Source organism: Barbatula barbatula (assembly GCF_947034865.1).
Source record: "Barbatula barbatula genome assembly, chromosome: 20".
NCBI classification, from domain to species: domain Eukaryota; kingdom Metazoa; phylum Chordata; class Actinopteri; order Cypriniformes; family Nemacheilidae; genus Barbatula; species Barbatula barbatula.
The window spans coordinates 16028129-16050458 of NC_136783.1; the positions used below are offsets into that span (position 1 = coordinate 16028129).

The 22330-nt window shown below is 37.7% G+C and overlaps 3 protein-coding genes across 4 annotated transcripts; 1 reads left to right on the plus strand and 2 right to left on the minus strand.

The window, feature by feature from the left end:
• The first annotated feature begins 1592 nt into the window (after window positions 1-1592).
• dynlt3 (dynein light chain Tctex-type 3) lies at window positions 1593-5761 on the plus strand. Of its 2 annotated transcripts, XM_079482653.1 has the most exons (6): window positions 1593-1632; window positions 1781-1816; window positions 2434-2475; window positions 2652-2775; window positions 5051-5128; window positions 5386-5752. In XM_079482653.1, the coding sequence occupies exons 2-6, from the start codon at window positions 1790-1792 to the stop codon at window positions 5460-5462; spliced, it is 348 nt and encodes a 115-aa protein (XP_079338779.1). In that variant the 5' UTR covers window positions 1593-1632; window positions 1781-1789; the 3' UTR covers window positions 5463-5752. The 2 variants fall into 2 exon arrangements, with proteins under 2 accessions (XP_079338779.1, XP_079338778.1); XM_079482652.1 differs by lacking the exon at window positions 1593-1632 and having other exon boundaries at window positions 1649-1816; window positions 5386-5761.
• Window positions 5762-5909: 148 nt separating this feature from the next.
• On the minus strand, window positions 5910-10961 carry cybb (cytochrome b-245, beta polypeptide (chronic granulomatous disease)). The gene is made up of 13 exons (XM_079482650.1): window positions 10787-10961; window positions 10556-10648; window positions 10067-10177; window positions 9905-9989; window positions 9600-9748; window positions 8783-8964; window positions 8106-8238; window positions 7927-8019; window positions 7591-7844; window positions 7037-7199; window positions 6809-6955; window positions 6590-6714; window positions 5910-6510 (listed from the first exon to the last, which is right to left on the minus strand). Exons 1-13 carry the CDS (start codon window positions 10829-10831, stop codon window positions 6393-6395), a joined length of 1698 nt encoding a protein of 565 aa, XP_079338776.1. The 5' UTR covers window positions 10832-10961; the 3' UTR covers window positions 5910-6392.
• Window positions 10962-11220: 259 nt separating this feature from the next.
• On the minus strand, window positions 11221-18599 carry xk (X-linked Kx blood group (McLeod syndrome)). The gene is made up of 3 exons (XM_079482651.1): window positions 18218-18599; window positions 16508-16770; window positions 11221-12742 (listed from the first exon to the last, which is right to left on the minus strand). The coding sequence occupies exons 1-3, from the start codon at window positions 18460-18462 to the stop codon at window positions 11979-11981; spliced, it is 1272 nt and encodes a 423-aa protein (XP_079338777.1). The 5' UTR covers window positions 18463-18599; the 3' UTR covers window positions 11221-11978.
• Window positions 18600-22330: the final 3731 nt, after the last annotated feature.

The window sequence follows — 22330 nt, forward strand, 5'->3', positions numbered from 1 at the left end:
TCACTGAAGGGTGCAGTTTTATTTGCTGAAACAATCTTTATAGCTATAAACATGGATTTTTCTGTTTGTTTTTATCAGTAAGTAAAATTGTGTAAAGAAGTGCAGAGCACGTTTGCTCAATGGTTTGATTTGTTTTTGTTATATAATTATTTTACTCTGCAGAAAAAGGAGATTATAAAAGAGGCATCTGTCCCTCATGGACCAATAAAAGGTTTGTATATTTGTACACCTTAATTTTTTTAAATCAAATTTATTTAGTGTGATGCAGTATAAATATATCTGGTTAGAAAGTGTGAACATAAATGTAATTTATATTTGTACGTTCTTTTCTTGTTATTGTGGATTTTGAAGATCAAACTGATCCTGCTACCATCTCTAAAGAGAAGACACAGACAGAGAAGAATGGTGTTCAAGAAGACAAATCAAAAGCCCTTTTTGGCTCTAGAAACAGGGTATGACAAAGTCTTGAAACTGGCCATCTCCATACACCTTAACAAACACAATGCCCTAGCAACTGTAGCATTATGGCTTCAGGGTTTTCAAAATAACATTTTATCTAAAAGTGTGATTCATATGTTTTTACATCCATGTGTGTAATCGCTGTCTTCGTTTCGACATTCAGCTTTCTCTTTTCAAGAGGAGATCTTCCACCAAAGGCAATCAGGCATCAGAAAAAGCTAAAAGCCCAGCAGAGAGCACTTCAACAGGAAAACTGGCAGCTGATGACCCTCTTAGCAGTGAACCTCAGAAAGGACCCCAGGTCGCAGTGACTGACCGGTCACGATCAGCTGCCTGCATTTTACTTTGAGACCTTTGATCTGCCTCAGTGTCCAGGACTGCGGGTTGTTAATGCTGCATATGTGGTGGTGGAAATGTTCTGGGAAAAAAGAAGAAACTGGAATAAGGGCAATTTCACAAAGCAACATCATAACCTGATGATTTTGTTGGTTCCAATGACACTGTGCCTTGTGCTGCAAAGCAGACTACGGGAAATAACTAAGGAGCCATATTGTTTTTCTTGGTACCACATTGAATAATATAATTTTCTTCATATATGTACAGTTTGCGAAACTTTTCTATGAAAACAAATGTCAAAGTCTTTGTGAGTGTGATGTGCTTTATCGTCTAAAAATCTGATTGCTTGTGCAAGAGTGTTAGTGTGTGTTTGTGTGTGTGTGTGTGTGTGTGTTAGCATGTGTGTGTGTTTTTTTATACCTATTTATTTGAATATGATGAAACACTCTCAACGCACCTGTGCACTTTACATATTAAAATGATTTTGTCTTCAGGATTAGTGCTACCTGTCATTTCTTTCCCTTGTGGCCATTTGTTTTAAGAATCACAAGTTCGCTTCTCAAAAACTAGGGCCCTTGATACTGCGGTACTACTCGATACGTGGCGCTGTAAAAAAAAAGAGCAAAAGTATAACATGGCAAAAAAATAATTTTCATCATTTACATTACCTGTTTGACTTTATTTTGAAGAACTGTAACCAAACTTGGCCCCATTGACATCTGCAGTACGGACGAAAATATGTCTCAAAATAACTTCATTTGGTTCCACATATAAAGGGTCATACAATAAATTATGACACTGTGTTACTATTGGGAACTCTCCCATTAATGTGCAGCGGTGAGTCGGAGGAGCCCCGCTAGGTGGCAGCACTTCCTCTAGCGCTTCAGCATCAGTGTATTGTTTTCTTTGCTTTAGCTGTCAGTGACAAAACAGCTACACTTGTCTGCATTGAAGTGTTTATTGTACTCATATATTTGGCTTTTAGGTTGTAAAGATGGAGGAATATCGTCCTGGAGACGAAGTAAGTGTTCTCGGAAACGAGTCGCTAGCTACTATCAGTCTTTTTTGTCATTTCCTGCTGTTTAATGCTAGCAATGCTAACCGCTTTATCTCAATATAAAAAAGCCTTACTACATCATTCTTTATCTGTACATATTCTTGCGAGTTTAACATTTTACATAATCACCTAAAGCTGCATCATGATTTCTATTCTATATCGTTTTATTTTTCATGAAAAATATATCTGGGTGTGGTCAGTTGATATCATCTACCCAATGCTAACTATGAATTACATTTTAACATGTATCAGTGCCTTCGTTTATAAGCCTTTTGAAGTTTGTGGTAACATATTTCCAAAGTGTAGTTTTATGTCTGAGTGTAATGTGGGTAGTTGACAAATAAACCTTGAGTCCTAGGGTGACAGCAAAAAAATAGAAAACAAACTCACTTAATAGTAGGCCTATATTATTATATATATATTATTTATAATATAAAATGGCATAAAATATTTTTATTTAATTCATTTTTGTTCTAAAACAGCCAATGTTACACCATAGGAGGTATGCGTTTCATTTGTCAACTACCCATTGTTTATCCTTATGATTGTCTTATCTTTTAAATGGCCTTTTCTCATTTTAGGTGTCTTTCAGCCCAGATGAAGCCAGTAACGTAGTTAAAGAGGTGATGTTGACCACAAGACTTATCATGCTAATCGCATTTAATCATTTGTTTTATTGATCACACTAAAAGAGGTGCTTTGTTGTTACAGAGTCTTATGTCTAACTCGTGCCTATAGAATGATTCGAGCCTGTGTCTTGTGTGTAACCCTGTGTGTTTTTGTGTTTATTGAACAACAGTGCATTGAGGGTATCATTGGAGGTGTGGACTACAGCCAGAACAAAGTGAACCAGTGGACGGCCAGCATAGTCGAACACTCTCTCACTCAGTTAGTCAAACAGGGGAAACCTTACAAGTACATAGGTACGGGCTTTTCAATTTAAGTTAAATAGATATTCAACTTAATGTTTTTGTCTACACACATTTTTATATAATAAACTATAAAATATGGTGGCTATGCAGCATATAATGGGCAAATTCAGGTCCTGTAAAGAAACTGCCCCAATATAGCTGAATTGGTTTACATCAGATGCGCGCACGTGGGGCCTGTACCATGAAGCTGGTTTAGGTGGCTAGCCAGCTATGTTTCAGTTTAGTTTGTGCCAACCTTGGGTTTTAGGTACCATGAGAGTAGCTCGGCTTTCTTCGGTGTTCGTCGCCATGGTATCTTACGCTGCACGGCTAACCTGCTCCGGGGCAGGCTATGTTCTGGATTCGAGATCTCAGACTGAAGTTTGACCAATCAGCTGTGAGCAAAGAAACACATAGGTGACGTAACTGATTCACAGTGCGTGTTAGAATGGCTAGTTATTTTTTATACGGTTTAATCAAATAAAAATACAAATATAAAAATATATATTACAAATATAAAATCAAATATTGTTTACTATATAGGTAAAATCTGATTTTACAGATTTGCTGGCTTTCCCTTACACTCACATGAAATTCAATTTACTTACTTATATTCCACTTTTATTGTATCACATGTATTTGCATTGCATTTTTTACATTCTTGTCTGTGGTGCAGAACATCTAGGAACACTTTCAGTTTCACTGTATTAGGACATTTTTCTTTGTCCTGAACAGTAGTTTTTATTAAGGCTTCAATGAAATGACTGACCCTGGTTAATGGCGCAAAGACTAGTCTATTAAAGGCTAATGCATTCTGTTGTAAAAGCAGGCCGTTTTATTAAGTGTAATTCTTATATTTTCTTCCGCTTCTCTGTGTTGCAGAACACACCGCTTTTTATAATTCTGAGCTCCGTCTTCTTTCTGCAAAAAAAAAACTAGTTTTTATCATATCAGACTAAAAGGAGACGAACATGCAACCAGTCCGCGTTATTTTTTGGGCAACTTGTTTGACATGAACCATCAGTACACACGGTGCATGTTTCATTGATTTTAAACACGTAAGATGTCAGAGTTTACAATGCAGAAGCGGTGCGTGTCATTTGCCTGTAAAATTAGCCGTTTGCAGCTTTAACAAATTTGTACAGAAGTTCAGAAATATATGAGAATTAACTTTATCTGCACACAACTCCTCTCATGTGTACTCGGAAGGGAAATGATGAAGCAGATGTAAGGTTAACTGCTTCTGCTGCCTGAATGGATGTTTTTTGTCCGCGCGCAGGTTAAAATTGCAATATGCGGGAGCTTCAATGAACATTTGTTGTAATATTTCTGTACCCATGCCTTACATAAAAAAGTTGCCCGCAAGGACACGGACCCCTTGTAGTTCCACCGAGGACCCCGCGGATCCTGTTTGCCCTACAGCACTACAGTAAATATGTGTACTATATAGTCTTTTAACTTGCAAATTAACGCAATCAGCAGTGTTTCTGAAACACTTCTCTCTTGCGTAGACAGCAGAAACATATCAGTCCATGGCTGAAATTCATGTTTGTGTTCATATTGTGGAAATCGCTTTATCCATTTATAATGTGATTGGTTTAGCCATGCTGACGTCACTCGTTCATGTGCATGCGCGCGCAAACTAATCTTAGCTTCAGGATCAAAGCTTGAGTTGACAAAGAAACTCCATGAGCTGCTTCATGGTACCAACAAAGCTTGATCACGTTGGTTTGGTTTTGTCAACCCAAAACTAATCCAACTACCCTGAGTTTGTTCAGCTACATTCATGGTACAGGCCCCTGGACTGCCGGTAACTTCCAGTCTGTGTTTGTTTAGTTGTTAAGTGTCTAATAATAAAACCTGTATATATATATTTATTGAACTTATGTTAATATTAATTTATATTGTTATTTTATTGTCTAAGAATTGTATAAAATAAAAGATTTGTTGAATTTTGTTGTATGTTCATTTTATTAAATAAACTATTTGTTGAATGGGTTCTGTAGTTTAGTTGCATTTAAAAAAAATGGTACATCCATCTAGCGGTTGAGCTTGGTTTCGCAGTCTAAATTCAAGATATTGGAGAGGCAAGTTTAGCCAAGTAACGTTTGTTCTTGTTTTCTTTTGCTTGCTATCAGAAATAATTTACAGGCACTATCTGTGAATGTGTACCGGAAGTTAAGGGCAGTCCATGGACGTTTGTTTGTGTTGCTGCTTTGAAACTGTCTGTATATCATTTATTGATTATTTGCAAACCAGCTAAACTTTTTTAATGCATACGTTTTAGTCAACTGTGCTGTGATGCAGAAAAGTGGCGCCGGTCTTCACACAGCCAACTCTTGTTACTGGGACACTACCACTGACGGTAAAGCTTTGTGTTATTTATAACTCTGCTCTGAGCTTTAAAATTCTTAACAGTTGCAGACAAAAGGTTAGACATGCCAAACCACGCAAAGAAACTGTATTTATTTATTCAACTTAAATATATGTGATTACTGTATAGCCTATTTATTTTGTTAGCATTCTTTCTGGCACTCAAAATGTATTAGTTCAAGTTCATGTCTATTACATTAAAATGCATAGACGTGCTTCTGTTTACATTGTGGTGTGTCATTTTCACAGGAAGCTGCACGGTTAGGTGGGAGAACCGCACCATGTACTGTGTTGTCAGTGTGTTTGCTGTGGCTATTGTCCTTTAAGCAGGAACCAGGGCTGAGAGATGAACACATACACAGGCGGGCCAAATCAATTTTACAAAGATCACATCCTGAAGTCTGTTTGAAACCACCTGTTGCAAGGGACCTAAACCAACTTCTGTTTTCGCTTTAATATGGAGTTGAAATTGTATTACTTGCGCTTGTCTATCATGCAAACATTGTACCTGTAGTTGCCATTTTACTTTGACTTGCAAAGGTAACATGCACCTTTACTCTGTATAGAATGAATTGAAAATATGTTGATGTTTAATTATTAAACTTGACTTGGATTTAATAATTCTGTGTTAAGAGAATATATTCGAATGGTTTAGTCCTGGTAAAAAAAAATGAGAACATCAGAAAATATACAGTATTTAAACTCCACAAAATCCAGGGGACATTCACATACAATGAGAGCGTGCCACATAACATCAAACTACAGGAACTGAAGGTATAGATATACTTTATGAAATAGAAGGCATCAGAGCATATAGTTTTTTAAGGCACAGACACAAAGCATATCTATAAATTTAATGCAAAATTGTAAAGTTGAATAATTTTAGCAGGAACTTTATCATTTGTTTCTCCTTTTAATAAACATATTGTCTTCATTGATATTCCTTAACCTTAAAACTACATATATTCTGTTTTTGCCTCTGTTTCTGCCGTATTTTAGGTTTTTTAACATCAAATTGAGAAAGAGGAAGAAGGTTTTTGAAAGCAGTGTAGTTTCACATCTTGTAAAAACTACGCAAAATTGCTTAGTATAAATCAGTTACTTATTTCTGTATCAAGCTATTTTTAGACCAACATATTGAAAACTCGACTTACAATAACCAGAGGAAAATATTACAACATTACAATGACTGTAAAATGTGTTTATCGGTACCCATGGCTTTTGACTGTATTCATAAAAACAGCTTATGAAGCAAATCAGAAGTTTTCTTTGTTGAATATAAACTCCGTTCCAGACTCCGTGTGTGTAAGGCATTGCTTCCCCAGAGCTTCGGCCAAAGCAGCAGGACCACATAAAAACACTCCTACTTTTGAACTAAAAAAAAAGAATATACAGTATCAATGCACAGAAATGCTTTGAAAGTGCACTATACTACTATTACCTCAGTACATACCCTGGATGTTGACTGGCGATGGAGCTAAATTCATTGTCCCAGTTGGGTTTACCATATCGAGTCTTCTGCTTAAGACCAGTAATGGGGTCATCTTCCGCCTGATACTGAACTCTAAGATGGGCAGCCTTCATTTCAAAGACATAAAAAGGATTTTAATCAATATCACAGTCTCTGTTACTGTGTCATGGCTCAAGGCCGTACCGTCTCATGGTTTCTCACCTCAGTGTCTCTCCAGCGCGTTAGATAAATGTTGTAACTTAGGAAATCGCTCATGTCTTTCTCAGTCATCTGTTTTTCTAAACTTTGCAGCAGGTCTGTAAACCACTCAAACGCTTGGGTCTCCCTACACACCCAGTAGAAATAGATCTGCGGAGATCCAAACATCACATTAGAAAGCCTTATAAATCATTGCTTCAGAAATCGGGTTGTTTAATCGCGGTCGATCACCTTTTTGGTGAACACATTTTGGTTCTTTTGGACGTGCTTGTACCACACAGACTTCAAAACGGAAGCGAAAGGCGTCACTCCAATCCCAGCGCCAACCAACATCACAACCTCATATCGAAACACATCTTCACTGGCCGTCCCGAAGGGCCCATCCACAGCCACCCTGCACACAGAGAAAACAATCCATTACTATGGCTGTTTTCCTTTTGTAGCATTACAGTAACATTTAAATTCTTTGTATGCATTTGGGAGACATTTTAATTCAAAGAAACGTAGATGTAAAGCCCTAAAGTAAACCTATATGTAATTGCTAAACGAACTAGATTATCAAGATGGAAATACGCCAACAAAACACCAACAAAAATTCACAAATGTTGAAAGAGAATTATTGCTTCCTCTCAAACTGAAAGCTGTGTTAAGTTCTCTTTGTCTCTGCACACTTCTCAATTTTGTTGCTTTATTTCCACATCCTCTTTTCTGTAACATTAGGATTCCCAATGAGCCACAAGGCATGCTGTACAGAAACCATTAAATCCAATCTACTATCTACTTACTTTGGTAATGTCCAGGCATCCAGCACTATAGTTTTGTCACCTCCACAAGCTGTGTAAAGGGCTTGTGTCCAGTCCCCTACGATTCGGATATGCACGCTGAAGTGGTCCTCCTCAGGGGCAGAGGTCAGGGTAAAGGGATGCCACTCCAGTTGGGAGATAGATGGGCACTGGATGAAGACGTACTGACCGACCTCCATTTTAAAGCCCTTCTTTTTCATCTGCAGCTCAAGGGTTTTGGATGGGTGCATCACTACCTGCAAAGAAGGAAATTGGTTGCAAACATAATTGTTTATCAATAATTCTTTCAATAGAGTCAAACGTTATTGATTCACTAACCTTAGTAACAACCACTTTCTGCTGCGAGCGGTAAAACCGCACCAGTCTCTCACAGACGTACAGAAACATGGGACCGACCACCCACTTCCATGTCTGAAAGTAAATGTACATGTTTATGTGTTGCTGTCACAAAGTTAAGGATGGGTATGAGATGTATTTAACATGACATTATGGTTTACCATTGGAGGGTTTCCAGCAAAGTCTGGTTCAGGGCAGTGAGTGCCATCTTTACCCCAGGTCTCAAAGTTACTTTCACATTGTTGTGGATCATGCACCTGTAAACTCTCAGGAGTCTGACCTCGCACAATACGCCTACACACAAATACACATACAACATTACCACATACACTATATATAGCACAAACGTTTCCTTCAGGGTTTTTTATTAGTCTTAAAAAGTATAGTTTACACAACCATGAACATTCTTTCATCATTTATTAACCCATCCAAACATGACTTTCCTTCTTCCGCAGAACACAAAAGAAGATATTTTGAAGAACTTTGGTGACCAAACAACACTGGTCCCCATTGACTTCCATTGTACACAAAACCACAGAGACAATTCTCAAAATATAATTTGTGTTCCACAGAAGAAAGAGTCATATGCAGGTTTTAGACAACATGAGGATGAATATGAAAACAGATTTTTAATGTAAACTCTCTTAGGTGTAATTATTTTATGATGGAAATGTATAGCCTTAAAATGCTTCAAAATACTACATAAGGACTTTGACATTTAAGTGCTTTTAATGCTATTAAAATAGTTTCCATCATAAAGGGATACAGGATAAATCAATGCTAATAATAAATAATTACTTTTGTTTGTGTAATTTTTATTTAGACTTTAGACCCTCACCCAACTCCATGCAGCACCAGACCAATGAAAAAGACAATAAACAGGTGGTGGGTGAACCAGAACACCTCGAAGTATGACCTTCTGATGACCTCCATGGAGGAAGTGATGATGAGAATGAGTGCCAACGTGATGACCACCCCTGTCAGTCCTGCTGTTGTTGTGAACATCACTATTGTTGGGTTCTGCAAAAAAAGATAGATCTAAAGTTCCAATCCTCACATTATTGGCAAAAGTAACATTAAAAAAAATAACATTCAAATGTTTAACTGATATGGTCAATCAGAGGTGGTTTTGAGTCCAACTTCTCTGTTATTACTGTAAATTAAAAGTCCAAGATTGCTGGACTATGTTCTTCTAAATCTGTTGAATTTTCCAATAGCTGTCATGAATAGAGAGGCATGTTGACTGTGTTTCAGCATAACACATGATTTTTGTTATGATCGTGGGCTTTTCCTCCTAACAATATGCTATTTCTGGCCACTGTCCAGAGGGTTTATAATGTCAATGCCATGGCAACAGAATTTTCAAAAGTTTGTGATCACCACATTAGCAGCATCATGAAGCTTAGGCTATGTGTATCTGTGGGTGTGGGTGGGAGGCTTTAACTGAGAGGCTGCGGTGAGAAGGTGTCTTGTGTAATGCCTGGCTTCCCCTGCTTTGCATAACGATAACTTCTGCTGACACTAAATCTGTTACTGAATTTTTTTTAGAAATCTCGCAAAAACATTTTCTTGTGAATGTAGAGCATTTTTAATCATGCAGTAGCATAGTCATTGTAGATTGGCAGGTGTCATGTGAAAAAGCAGCAAAGACTCACTGTCTCGTTGGATCTGATGGGGTTCAGGAAAGATTTGTTGTCGTTGTTGCCAATCTGAGATAAAACGTAAGGCAGATAGCTGCTGTTGACCATAAGCTGGGAATCCATGAATCGCTCGAAGTTAAACAAGTGAGCTATGATGTGGACCGCTGAGAATATAAAATAAATGGGCAGTAAAATATGCTATGTAAACCATACACTATCCAACAACGTATGTACGGTATGTATATTTTCATATTATATAAAAGAAAACCAAAAATATGGGATTTAATGAGAACGTTAAGATACTAAAGTGTGTTTCCTACCTGTGTGGAAAGCAATCATGTAGGCCACTAGTTTATGAAAAGTGATGTTTCTGTCTAGCTGACGGGCTGCAGTGCGGCTACAACACTGTAAACACATACAGTTAATACAAAGTTTGACTATTTTTTAACTTTACTTTATATGCTCTGATGATTTTGTCCGACCTGTATGGATCCTCGTAGGAATGACAACAGGTTTCTGCACACTGGTAGCAGTATCAGCATGCAGTTAAAGTTCAGACATGCCGCTGGAGCTCTGGCCCACGACAGAGCATGCTGGGATTGAAACAGGCAGAAAGAGATAGACGAGGAGAAAGACTTAGTTTCATTTCCAATTTTAGGTTCTAACATCTGAACGATAAATGCACTGATGCATAAACACCAGATGTGAAAACAATTGTTTTGTACACCTGAACATAAAACTCAAGAGTTAACATACACAAATCAAATAATATTTAAGCTTAGGTGTAGAGCGTATTTTATTTATTTCATTTGATTTGATTTACATTTTCAGTACAATTATTGTTTTATTTACACATGTTTAAAATATATACTGATTTAGACACAACAGATGACATTTATATTCCAAAAGAAAATTATGATTTTGTGATATTATGCATAAACAAGGTGTAAATAAACATATCTGACACTCACCCCAAGGATAACCCTAGTGTAGTAGAATCTTTCAATCAAAAATGCCATGTAAAAATACACAAAGAGAAACACGTTGATGCCGAGCCATACCAGCTGAAACACAGAAAAGATGGAAAGGTTTTTCAAACCTCTTTTGAAACAGTAAAAAAATGAAAATCTATAAACTAAAATAAAATATGTATATTCAGTAAGCTTTACAAATAGTCAGCTTCGCAAAATTTAACAGCTTACAATAACAAAAATAGATAGTCCTTCATTTGCAGCAAAATTTCCCATGTTTTGTGTAAAAGAGAGCGAGCGAGTTTAAAGAAGCCACGAGACAAAAAGTGATCTGGTATATAAAGCAATAAAGGCGGTCAGGAAATGTCACTCACAAATATGAGCCCATCACAAAAAAATCCAGTCAAGTTCCTCACCCGAAAGTGAACGCGTCAAGTGAACTCAACTCTCACTTCTCTTTCTGTTTCATTCAAAACATATATTTGTTCTATAGTTTGCTGTGTTTAAAAAAATACACATTTTCATTTATCATTCCCTCGGAAATGTATAACTGCAACTGGATTTGATGTTCAGAAAACAATATATAACTGACCAACAAAGAAGACAGGAAATACATAAGTAGTCTCTAATGCAAAAATAAAAGGAAATTCTTTACATTAATAAAATAACATTCAAATTTATTTTGTAAGGTGATTGCTGACAGATGCACATAAAGTATTAAAAGCAGTAATGTTCTGAATACAGTGCTTGCAAAAATGAATAGACTCAAACCATTTAAATCCCCACAGGGGGGCAGTAATGATACACTCAACGTCTTACACTTTTTTGTTTAGATGAGAGATAATAGTAAACAAGTGCGAAAATAGTAAACAAACAAAAATCACATGTACACCGTTATGAAGACAATCCTCCCGTTACATTTTATAATACTTTAATTTTGCCTTTAAGTTTGTGGTATAAAACACTTTTGTTATTTCAACATTCTCTGAGTGAGGGGATTAGCTGTAACAAAAAACTACAAGATTAAAAATACAAGCATTAAAAATATACCTGACACATCACACAATGCCCTGGTGATGGATAAACCAAGCCCAAAGGCTTGCAATATAAACAAATATAAACTTTCAAATGATTGTGCTTTTATGTAGACACCAGTAATTGCAACGTCAATCACGCACATACTGAACAAAGGAGAGCGAACCCCCACGTCACATGACAAAAGCAGCTATTTCATTTAGTAAATGTTTTCACATGCACTTTAGATCATGCTGGCTCGACTGCCTTGTAAACCGAACAGGAGAGAATTATTTTCATCCTTTCACATTTCACTATCAAGAAACAAGGCAAGAATGACAAGCATTTTTATTGGCTATTGATCCCTTTTCATCCCTAAGGTGGACACGTCATGACAATGTGCTTAAGTTCAGACGCACAAACTCGGGTTGAGGTCCCCTTTGGTAACACAGGGTTGGTCGCCTCCGTCTTTCCCTTGTGGCTCTGACAAGGGCTTGATCCTCATGGAACCCGATTGGAAGCCCTGTGCCGGGCTAGATGAGAACAACTGCCTGCAAGGGTGACAGAACTGGTAAAAAAGCAACATGAAAAAGACGGCTGTGGCGTATCCCAACATCAGCAGGAGTTCCAAAACCGGAGCATCGACCCATTGATAAAACTCAGTTCTGTGGGTGTACCACATCAAGGTCAACCCTGCGTTCTCCACAAACCGAAGAGAGTAATACACCGCCAACCGCCTCCACGCCTGGCCCTTATCAATCAGATCAGGGTCGTCCAGTCTGAGCTGCACAGCGGACCAGCAGAACACGTTAATTCCTGCGTACAATAAGGTGAGCATGCAGAGTACAATGGTGGTCCCCACACGGGTCAACGTTTTCTCGATGTTCTCTGGAAACGGGGAGCGGCTACTCCAGAAGAGAACCCAGGGGTGCAGAAAGAACAAGATGAAGTTGGCCGACACCACTGGAAGAATCCACACTTTCATTACAGAGCTGAAGAGGACCAGCACAGCCACGCGCGTAGCGATCTCAAACCCTCGCCACAGGAACACGCACAGGTACGCCAACGGGCTGACGACCACTTCATAATCGTCATAGCGTATTTTGATGGCTAGAATGTTGCAGCGAAGGGCTCCGTATACGATAGACAGAAGTGAAATGACCATCAATGTACCTGGCAGGGAACAAAAAGAGTTCAATTATTTCACTAAGTGGAAACCCTAGTATTAAAGGAGTTGTTCACTTCCAAATAAACCCCCATTGAATTTTCATAGTAGGAAAAAAAATACTATGGAGGGGATTATTTTGAAGTGAACTATTCTTTCAAGCCACAAGAGAGAAAATCAAGTTTTTTGAAAATACAGTGTGAAAAAATGTATAGGTATGTGTTTAGGTAAAATTATCATTTTTGTTTCATGCCGAACTACCTAATTTCAAATAAAATATTTGAATATTGTTTCTTGAAATATTGTTTCGGGAAAGCATAATAAGAACTTAAAAAAATAATTTTGGCCAAAAGCGACTGAACAAAACATTTGCATAATTTCCTATATTGTTTACTGTTGTTGTTTACAACATATACAATATAACAATAACAGGATACCCTGAAGACCTACCACAACTTACATAAGGGCTATGTCAGGACCTTCATATGATACAGAGTATGCTTTCATTGCTCTATGCCTCATGGGTAATGGGGTCAAAGTGATTCACTGTCCATTATGCTCTAACATCTGCAATACTGCTTTCAAGGACAGATCCAGAAGGCTGTGGATGACTATAAATCTGTTAGACGGTAATGTGTCTATCATTCATGTCGGAAGCATTCAGTCTAGTGTGACATTTGCTAAGGTACGAGTGGGATATTCCATACCATATGGCAAAAAAACCTAATTAATAAAACGTATTAAACCAAATAACAGCTTGCATTGCTCCTCATGCTTACAATGTACAGTGGGGTCCAAATGTGCCAAAAACAATATTGCACAATTTTTAATCTTCTAACTAAAAACTAAAACTAAAATTGTATTTAATACAAATATTTTTCCTCAATGACAGCATGTACTGACATGGACTGCACAAGTCTGAGAAAAAACTGATCTATGGTTATCCATCATCGTTATCCCAGCATGACCTGATAATGTTCCAGAAAGCATCGTCTGCTTCAATGGAAGGAAGGAAATCTGACCTTTCGGACAAAGAAGTTCACAATTTTGCTTATGTTTAATTAGTGGGCTAAAATAGTGCAGAATCTTACAAATTTATTTTCTATTTTGTGTTATAATTGACCTTTATTTAAAGACTTTGTTATTTCTAGCTTTAAAAAAAACTTCTTAAACTTTTTTAACCCACTGTGTGATTGCAGTATATGTTGTTTATTGATTATTGTTTTTTAATTAAATTAATTTAATTTAATCCAGGTCATTGTGTAAGAAAATGTACTTTCTCTTCTTTCCTTGCATTCACTTTTATACAAGAGAGGAGGGCGCATTTGATATATTTCATACATATTTATATATAGTATTAAATTCTGTTTGTGTGTTGTTGGAGTCTGAACCAGTATCTAACTGCTCGTAACTGCTCTATTTATTTCAGCTGATATTCTCTGAACAAAGTGTGCATCCTCGAGATAAGAAGAGGAAATAGATAGTACACAAGAAGAAGGCATAGGCGCTAGAATGTGTGTAAAATGCATCAGTGATGAGAGTTAAATTTAGAGAGGTGACACTGGAATGCTGATTCTTGTTTACAGAGAAGGTTGACATCACTCTATACAGGAAATGTTATTAATCTTTGTATCTTTTAATGTTGAAAATAATGTTGAAAATACAGTACTAAATACTGTGTACAAACCATATTTTACAGAGCAAATACAAGACATGCCTTAAAGGTACAGTGTGTTGTTTTTTGTTGGATCTGACAGAAATGTACTACAATATACTTAACTACAGTGCTGTGAAAACGTATTTGCCCCTTCCTGATTTTTTGCATATTTGTCATGCTTAAATGATTCAGATCATCAAACCAATTTTTATATTACACAAAGAAAGCCCCCTTTGTAAATCATGAATTAACTGTGATGAATTGAATAACGGAGTTCAATTTCACTAGCCACACTCAAGATGAATTACTGCCAGACCTGTTGAATCAAGAAATCACTTAAGTAGAACCTGTCTGACAAACTGAAGTAATCTAAAGGATCTCAAATAGCATCACATCGTGCCGCGATCTAAAGAAATTAAAGAACAGATGAGACACAACGCAATTGAAATGTATCAGTCTAGAAGGGGTTACAAAGCCCTTCCTAAGTCTTTAGAACTCCAATGAACCACAGTGAGAGCCATTATCCATAAATGGAGAAAGCATGGAACAGTGGTAAACAGTCCCAGGAGTGACCAGCATACAAAATTATTCAAAGAGCACAATGACGACTCGTCCAGGAGGTCATAAAACATCCCAGAACAACGTCTAAAGAACTGCATGCCTTTAGTTAAGCTCACTGTTCATGATTTTACAATAAGAAAGAAACTGTGCAAAAATGGCATCCATGGGAGAGTTCCACTGCTGACCAAAAAGAACACAATGGCTCGTCTCACATCTGCCAAAACTCTTGGAAAAAATATTCTGTGTACTGATGAGACAAAGGTTGAACATTTTGGAAGGTGTGTGTAACGTAACAACTGGCATAAAACTAACACAGCATTTCATAAAAAGAACATCACACTAAAAGTCAAACATGGGGGAGGATGGTCTGGGGCTGGAAGACTGGCCATAATTGACGGAACCATGAATTCTGCGGTCTACCAGAAAATCCTAAAAGAGAATGTCTGGCCACCGGTTGTGATCTCAAGCTTAAACACACTTGGGTTATGCAGCAGGACAATGATCCAAAACACACCAGCAAGTCCACCTCTGAATGGCTAAAAAAACAAAATAAAGGTTTTGGAGTGGCCTTCTCAAAGTGCAGACTTAAATCCAATTGGAATGCTGTGGCATGACCTTAAAAAGGTTGTCCATGCTCAAAGACCCTAAAATGTGGCTGAATTAAAACGATTCTGCAAAGAAGACTTGATTGCAGTTGTTGCCGCTAAGAGTGGCACAACTAGTTATTAGGTTAAGGGGGCAATTACTTTTTCACAAAGGGTCAGATATATTTGGATTGTTTTTCCCTTTATAAATAAAACCATAATTTCCAAACGGCATTTTGTATTTACTCTGGTTTTCTTTGTGTAATATTAAAATTAGTTTGATGATCTGGATCATTTAAGCATGACAAATATGCAAAGAAACAAATAATCCGGAAGGGGCAAATACTTTTTCACAGCACTGTATGTCTTCAGAGGTGTATAAAGACATTACACAATGAAGCGTTATATACACCGCGGGTCACATTTGTCTTGTGTCAGGTGCCGTAGTGCTTCGAAAGGGTTTTGGGGAGAGGTGGAGTGAGCCATTGGTTGCAATTCGCAATCGCACCACTAGATGGCGCTAAAATCTCCACATTGCTCCTTAAACACTACTACATAAAAATCTATCATTTTTAATTCTCACATTTACTGTTTCATTTGATGGAGAATTGCCACAAACTACATCAAGAGTTACAACTCATTAACAGACTCACCATCACTCCACTTTAAAAGATGTACAGATTGAGTCCAGATTAAGAAAAACTAAAATAAACAAGTGGGAACAAGAAATGTTCTTAAAATGAAGTCTTTTTTGTGTGATCTACAAACCCTATTTTTCTTAACCTGAAAACTGTAAAAGTCTTTGACTTTAATAGGTGTAGTGTTATTAAAATACAGTATGGCAATAAGCTTTCGCTCTCTCCAGAAGCCTTTAATATACCCACCTTGTCTCCTGCAGCACTCTATTCTAAGTGTGTTAGTATGTGCTTGATATACAGTTAAGTGTCGAAGTGTGTTGTTCTTTCTCTCACCTCTACCAATAGACACTCCTTTCTGCAGCACACAGATATATAGCTGCAGGGTAAGCTGTGGTGCAGAGCCCAGGAAGGCCTGTATGACAGAGGTTCTGGCAAAGGCCGCTCTATGGGTGACTAGCTTCCCCTCCGCCTGCCCAACTTCTTGTTCCACCTCCTCAGCCTGTCCATCTCTGGGCATCTGCTTCTTTCGGGTAATGGTGACATACGGCTCCTCCACCTTTCTGGCACTGCCATAGATACAGAAAGCATCCAGACACCTAGAGGAACAACATATTTGGTTTGGAGAAGTTATTGGTTTGGAATGGAAATATATAAATCAGAAAGTTTTAGACTTAGGTGCTGATTGGTCAATACAATGTTGCAAGTGTGCTATAATAAAGAACATATTACTCCCTGTCCAGAGCCATAAAAAAGGTTTATGGTCTCCTGGTTTTTCCTATCCATCTTCCATATTACACTTTTACTACATCCTTTCGAATTAGAACATGCCAAAGAATTGCATTTGGTATTAGAGATTCCTTATGCCCTTGTGCCTTCTGTCTTGTACTGGTTCACTGTCGTTGTTTGGTGAGTTCCTGTGTCAAATTAGTCCAGTCCACTCCAGTCCAGTATTGAAGTTAATGTTAATAGTTAATTTTAGTCCTGTCTTGTTGTCATATCCCGTTTTATTATGTTACCCCCTCGTGGGTTTTGTTTTGCATTTATTATTAAAGTCTTGTGTTAACCCCTCACCCGCTGTCTGCGCCTGGGTCCTCTGTCCGTGTCTCACCAACGCGATCGTGACACCAGAAGACAGGTTCTGTAAGGCCTCAGGGGGCAATCTGTCCATCTCATTCATTCAAAATGCAGAGGCTAGATCTCAATAGGCAGGTGATAGTTGCCAAGAGTTGAGTAAGCTTTTTATTTGTCAAACCTTTAAATCGAACACTAAGGGTGCGATTCTAACAGCTCTTCGCCATAATATAATGGAGTACATTAAGAGGGGCCAAGGGATCTTTCACAGATGATTCACAAAAACCTGGTGAAATGAACATCTGAATAATACATGACCCACACTGGAGTGAAACAGCTTTGTGAGCTGCACCAGGCCACGTTGCCAAATTGTCCTAGCAGAGAAGACAATATCGATACATCAATTGTCCTAACAGAGAAGGCAATATCGATACATCAATTATGCACAGGGTCAATGCAAAACCATGAGATTTTAAATGGATCACTGGGAGGCCTTGACCGAAATACTCAATAACACCAGCAAATAATCTGAGCACGCAGGCTGTGCATAACCGATTGCGGCATAGTATGTTCAAAACAAACCCACACTGCGTGCGTTTGGAGTAAAACGCCCATCTCAACCGTTCGGTGCGTAATTACGCAGGTCCTAAATTAAACCCCGCGGACTCCAGGGCAGTTCGTGGCACACAAACCGATGGTCACCCATATCATTTACAGGAAAACGAAACCAGGAGACCCCCTGACTGCGTACAGTGGGCTACATTTAATTGTTTCATATTAAAACCATACGAAATAAACGGGAGGTTTACTATCTGTCTGTGTTCGCGCAAAGCATACGATCTGTTATTTTCCGCGAACAATGGATTTGATTTGTGGCTTTGACCAGTTGTGTGTAAATAATTCCGAGCCTTACGATTCGGGATAATGGATTTTACGCAGTAAATAAATTGCACTAATAAACTAGCTACTTACCGGATTATTGGACCCAGTTGTAAAATGTGAAGAAGAAGCACTAGAGGTCTGTCTCTGCTCAGGTCTCGGTGAATAAAGATCAGTGTGAGCTGCACCAGCACGGATGGCACAAGCGTGAACAGAAGCGTGAAACACTGCCAAATCTTATCACCAGCTGAGCGATAAGTGGTGCTTAGATAGAGAGCCGCCGTCGTCTCGGCTGTAAACAAAGAGACCGACACAAGGACAGAGCTGGGCAGTCTCATCCTCACTCATCCATGTTACTCTTTCGATCCTCGATCTCGTGTACATGCATTTTGAAGTACAGGGACCGCATAGAGCACCAGCCACAGCCTGACAGCCGACTGCCGTGGTGAATAACTGTACATCGCGTCTGACCGGTAGAGGGCGCAGTGAGATCAATTAATTCAGACACACAAGTGCCATAAATAACAGTCATTTGTGTCGTCACAAGTTTGCTACTACGCGTCGTAGAGAATAATTAAATCCACAATTAATAGTAATAAAACAAACAAAGCTTTGGAATAGCCCCCCAGCCAAGTTCTGGATTCAGACACACTTAATCTAGTTTAGTTTGAAGTCTAGTTTAAAACTTGACTAAAAACGAATCTCTTTAATATAGCTTTTACCTAACTCACCGATAACACTGATCTCAGTAAGCAGTCTATGCCGCAGCCTGCAATGTAGTTAGCTTGTTGGAACCGAACAGCATCCGTCCTAACGTGTCACTTTACACTTTCTGTGATCGAATAGTTCTTCCAAATATCTTTCTCTGTGTTCTTCAGAACAAATACATTTATACAGACTTGGAACAACTCGAAGGTGAGTGAATGATGACAGAAGTTTCATTTTGGGTGAACTATTCCTTTGGGAGTGCTAGTTCTCTCCCAGGTTGTAGGAGTACAAACAGGTTCGTTATGTATATTAGGGACCAATACACTTGTTATTTTGCGCTTTTTATTATTTTACATGAGCAGAGCTTTATGGGATCATGCTAGCATGATCATTAAGGAAAGTGCTGCTCGTCAATGGCGTCTATAATACATTAATATTGCTATACAAGTTGTCTACTTTATGTTGTCTAATTTGTTCATTATCAGTTAGATTCAACGGTATTTTAATGACATTCTGGCCCGGTATCACAGACAAGGCTTTGCTCAGGACTATGCTTTAGTAAAATTAGGATATTTAATTCGCTTTTATTAAAATGCCTTTGATAAAAATATTACTGGTGTGCATCTTGAGACAAAACAATGGAAATTGGCCGAACGTCTTTGGCACACTTTTTTGGAAACACTTCGGTGTTTTGTAACACTGTAACAGTGTTAACAGCACGTTCAAAGTCATCATCCGATTGGTTCAATTTCACAAGAATTCCGGAAGATTTGCGTGTTCTCGATACTAACTGAATGTGTGTTTTTTTCACTATTATTGACAATATTTTAATACTTTTTAGATGAAGCTTTCTAAATCACCGATCATGTAAACCGCAACCGAGTTATACCATTTGGGGGTGCCATAAACACAGATTGAAGCATTGCAGCGTAAAATAGCGACTGACACTCAAATGTACTGTAGTCCGCTGTATGAAGTGACCTGAATTATATTCCATCCAAACAAGTGAATATTTCATACAGGTCAAATTGTTAACAAGGTGTTCTCTTTTACAAGTGTTACAGAATTTGGTATTCTTAAAAAAGTCTTAATGATCCAGAGGAGACACTACTACAATTAAATACTCTAAACCCTAAAGCCATGAAGTGATAAGAAATTAAGCTGCATTTACAACCAAAAGAATGTGACCACGTAATGTCTGAGATACAGTATCAGTATCGATTCCTATAGTCTTGTCGGTGTTGCCATAGGTACAACAAGTTTTAAATATTTTTTATATCTAAAATCTGTCTCTGGGCCTGTGGATTTGCAGGGAGTCCTCTGACATATTTGCTGAGTTGCACTTCAGACGACCTAAGTTCGAGTCCTGGTTAGTTGTTCCATTCATGATATGATTTAAGAAAAAAAAAAAAAGAAATAGATACTAAAACGCATACATTTTTGGGTGTTGACAGAAATAAAATGTGGAAATTGGGAATTGATTAACTGCCTTTGAATCCATGCTGATTAACTAACTGTATTGGCCTTAAATGACTGGCAAAATCACTTCCTTAAATAATTCCGAATGGCGAATTCAGAAAGTGCATTAACTTGACCAGCAGGTGATCAAAGTCAGCGGTAATCCAGTTTAAAATGAGTTTTTGACAGAAGTACTGAGGAAAATGAAACCTGTCAGACCTTATCAGTGAGTGATTCTTGAAATTGAGTCTGTGTCATTAACTCCATAAAGTTCAGCTTTGTGACTTAAAGTGAGGGTTTGTAAACTGTCATTTATTTGTCAGTTAAAACCTTTTTATTTGAAAAATTCATTAGCCAATGGCCTGACACGCAGTAAACGTGTCATCTGTCAATCGTGCACCATTGTAGTATCAAATTATCATTCTCTATGAACTCACAATTTCCCTTTATCCTTTTTTACACATGTTCAGCACACAGGCAGGAACTGAAACTGATGTATAAACCAACTTTCTAAGAAACTTATTTTAGATTTTGACCTTTCATCACAATGGCAGCTCTTAACCAAGGCTTTAAAAGTATTTTATCTAGCATCGTATATTGTATGATACCTATTTTGCGGAAAGATTTCCACGAAAAAGCAAATTATCCTGAATCCACCTTAATTGAAAAAAACGAGGAAATGAGGGAATGTGTGCTTTTAAACATGTTCTCCTTTATCTAGAATAAAGCTTCTTGGTCTCACAGTTTCTATGTAATTTGTAATGTGTAGAGTTAACTCAACGTGCAGTTTCTGAGTTTGTGCATCCAACTTAACATATTATTGTAAACAAAGGTTACAGTAATGGAGTGGTCTTGTTGTTGCATATAACGTCAAAGGCATGTAATTGAAAGAAATTTGACTGTACTTTGAAGTTTATTCATCATTTTGTGCACATTTGAATAGTTGATTCTGATTGGCTAGAAGGTATACGTAAGTAAGGTATAATCCACGGCTGGCAGCGCATTAAAGGAATTTAATGCACAACGTGGAGTTCAAGAACCAACATGGTTGCCTCCACGAAGTGCATTACAATCCTTCACAGTAATGCTCAGCTAGCCGTGCATTATCCAGCTTATACCATAGTCATTTGCCAAGTTAAAGCTGTCATTGATGTTTTTAGTGTCATTTTTGATCAGTCAGGTGAATTTTAGGCGAGTTATTTTTGTCAGGTTACAAATGTTGATCTTACTGACTTACTGTATATATAGCTGAGCTTTCCTGTAGCTCAGTGGTTAGAGCATGGCGCAAGCAACGCCAAGGTAATGGGTTTGATCCCAGGGGTTGCACAAACTACAAATGTATCTTATAATATAATGTAAGTTGCTCAGGATAAAAGAGTCATTTATGCCAAATGCATAATGAATGGCATACATGAATCACATGTCACACACAGACATACATCGGTTTCATTTTCAAATGAACATTGAAGTTTAGGGCCTTGTCCAAAACACAATTAAATCATGAAATTATTAAGGTTTAAACAGCTTTTTCGAAATGGCCCTAAACTTCAATGTTCATTTGAGGTCTTATAACACAGCAGTGGGATTTTGAGCGTATCACTTCAGCTGATAAGACACAAAGGTCTCACCTTTTCATTAAGTCTGAAAAGGTTGCAGTAGTTTGCTACACGCTTGATGACCTTTGACGTGATTTTTTTGCTCTGTGTCAGTGATTTTCAACAATGGTGTTCACGAAAAAGATACAAATTTTATTCAAATTATTTTTACGTCAGACCTTATAATAAAATCACAGGCAGAAAATGCTCACAATAACAAGAATGACATTTAATCAACGTATTGAATATTGAATGTGACTCAGTAATTGCAGCAAAATTACATTGTGGTGTATCTTTTTTCAATCCTGTCATTCTGTCTCTCTGAAAAAAAGAGGTAAATCCAATGTTTTGAAGATTTGCCGTTCTGCTTTGGTGACATTTAGGAAAACAAATAAAATTGCCTTTGCATGCTAGGATTATAATAGAAAAACATGGAGTATATTGT

Coding starts and splice junctions, on each gene's coding strand:
- dynlt3 (XM_079482653.1), top strand. CDS start 1,790: ATGGAGGAATATCGTCCTGGAGACGAA. Junction 1,817..2,433: donor AATATCGTCCTGGAGACGAA/GTAAGTGTTCTC, acceptor TTCTCATTTTAG/GTGTCTTTCAGCCCAGATGA. Junction 2,776..5,050: donor GAAACCTTACAAGTACATAG/GTACGGGCTTTT, acceptor CATACGTTTTAG/TCAACTGTGCTGTGATGCAG.
- cybb (XM_079482650.1), bottom strand. CDS start 10,831: ATGGGAAATTTTGCTGCAAATGAAGGACTATCTATTTTTGTTATT. Junction 9,749..9,904: donor CATGATTGCTTTCCACACAG/GTAGGAAACACA, acceptor TTATATTCTCAG/CGGTCCACATCATAGCTCAC. Junction 8,965..9,599: donor CCATCAGATCCAACGAGACA/GTGAGTCTTTGC, acceptor CTTTTTTTGCAG/AACCCAACAATAGTGATGTT.
- xk (XM_079482651.1), bottom strand. CDS start 18,462: ATGAGACTGCCCAGCTCTGTCCTTGTGTCGGTCTCTTTGTTTACAGCC. Junction 16,771..18,217: donor CAACTGGGTCCAATAATCCG/GTAAGTAGCTAG, acceptor TTGTTCCTCTAG/GTGTCTGGATGCTTTCTGTA. Junction 12,743..16,507: donor AGGAGTGTCTATTGGTAGAG/GTGAGAGAAAGA, acceptor GTTCCCTGCCAG/GTACATTGATGGTCATTTCA.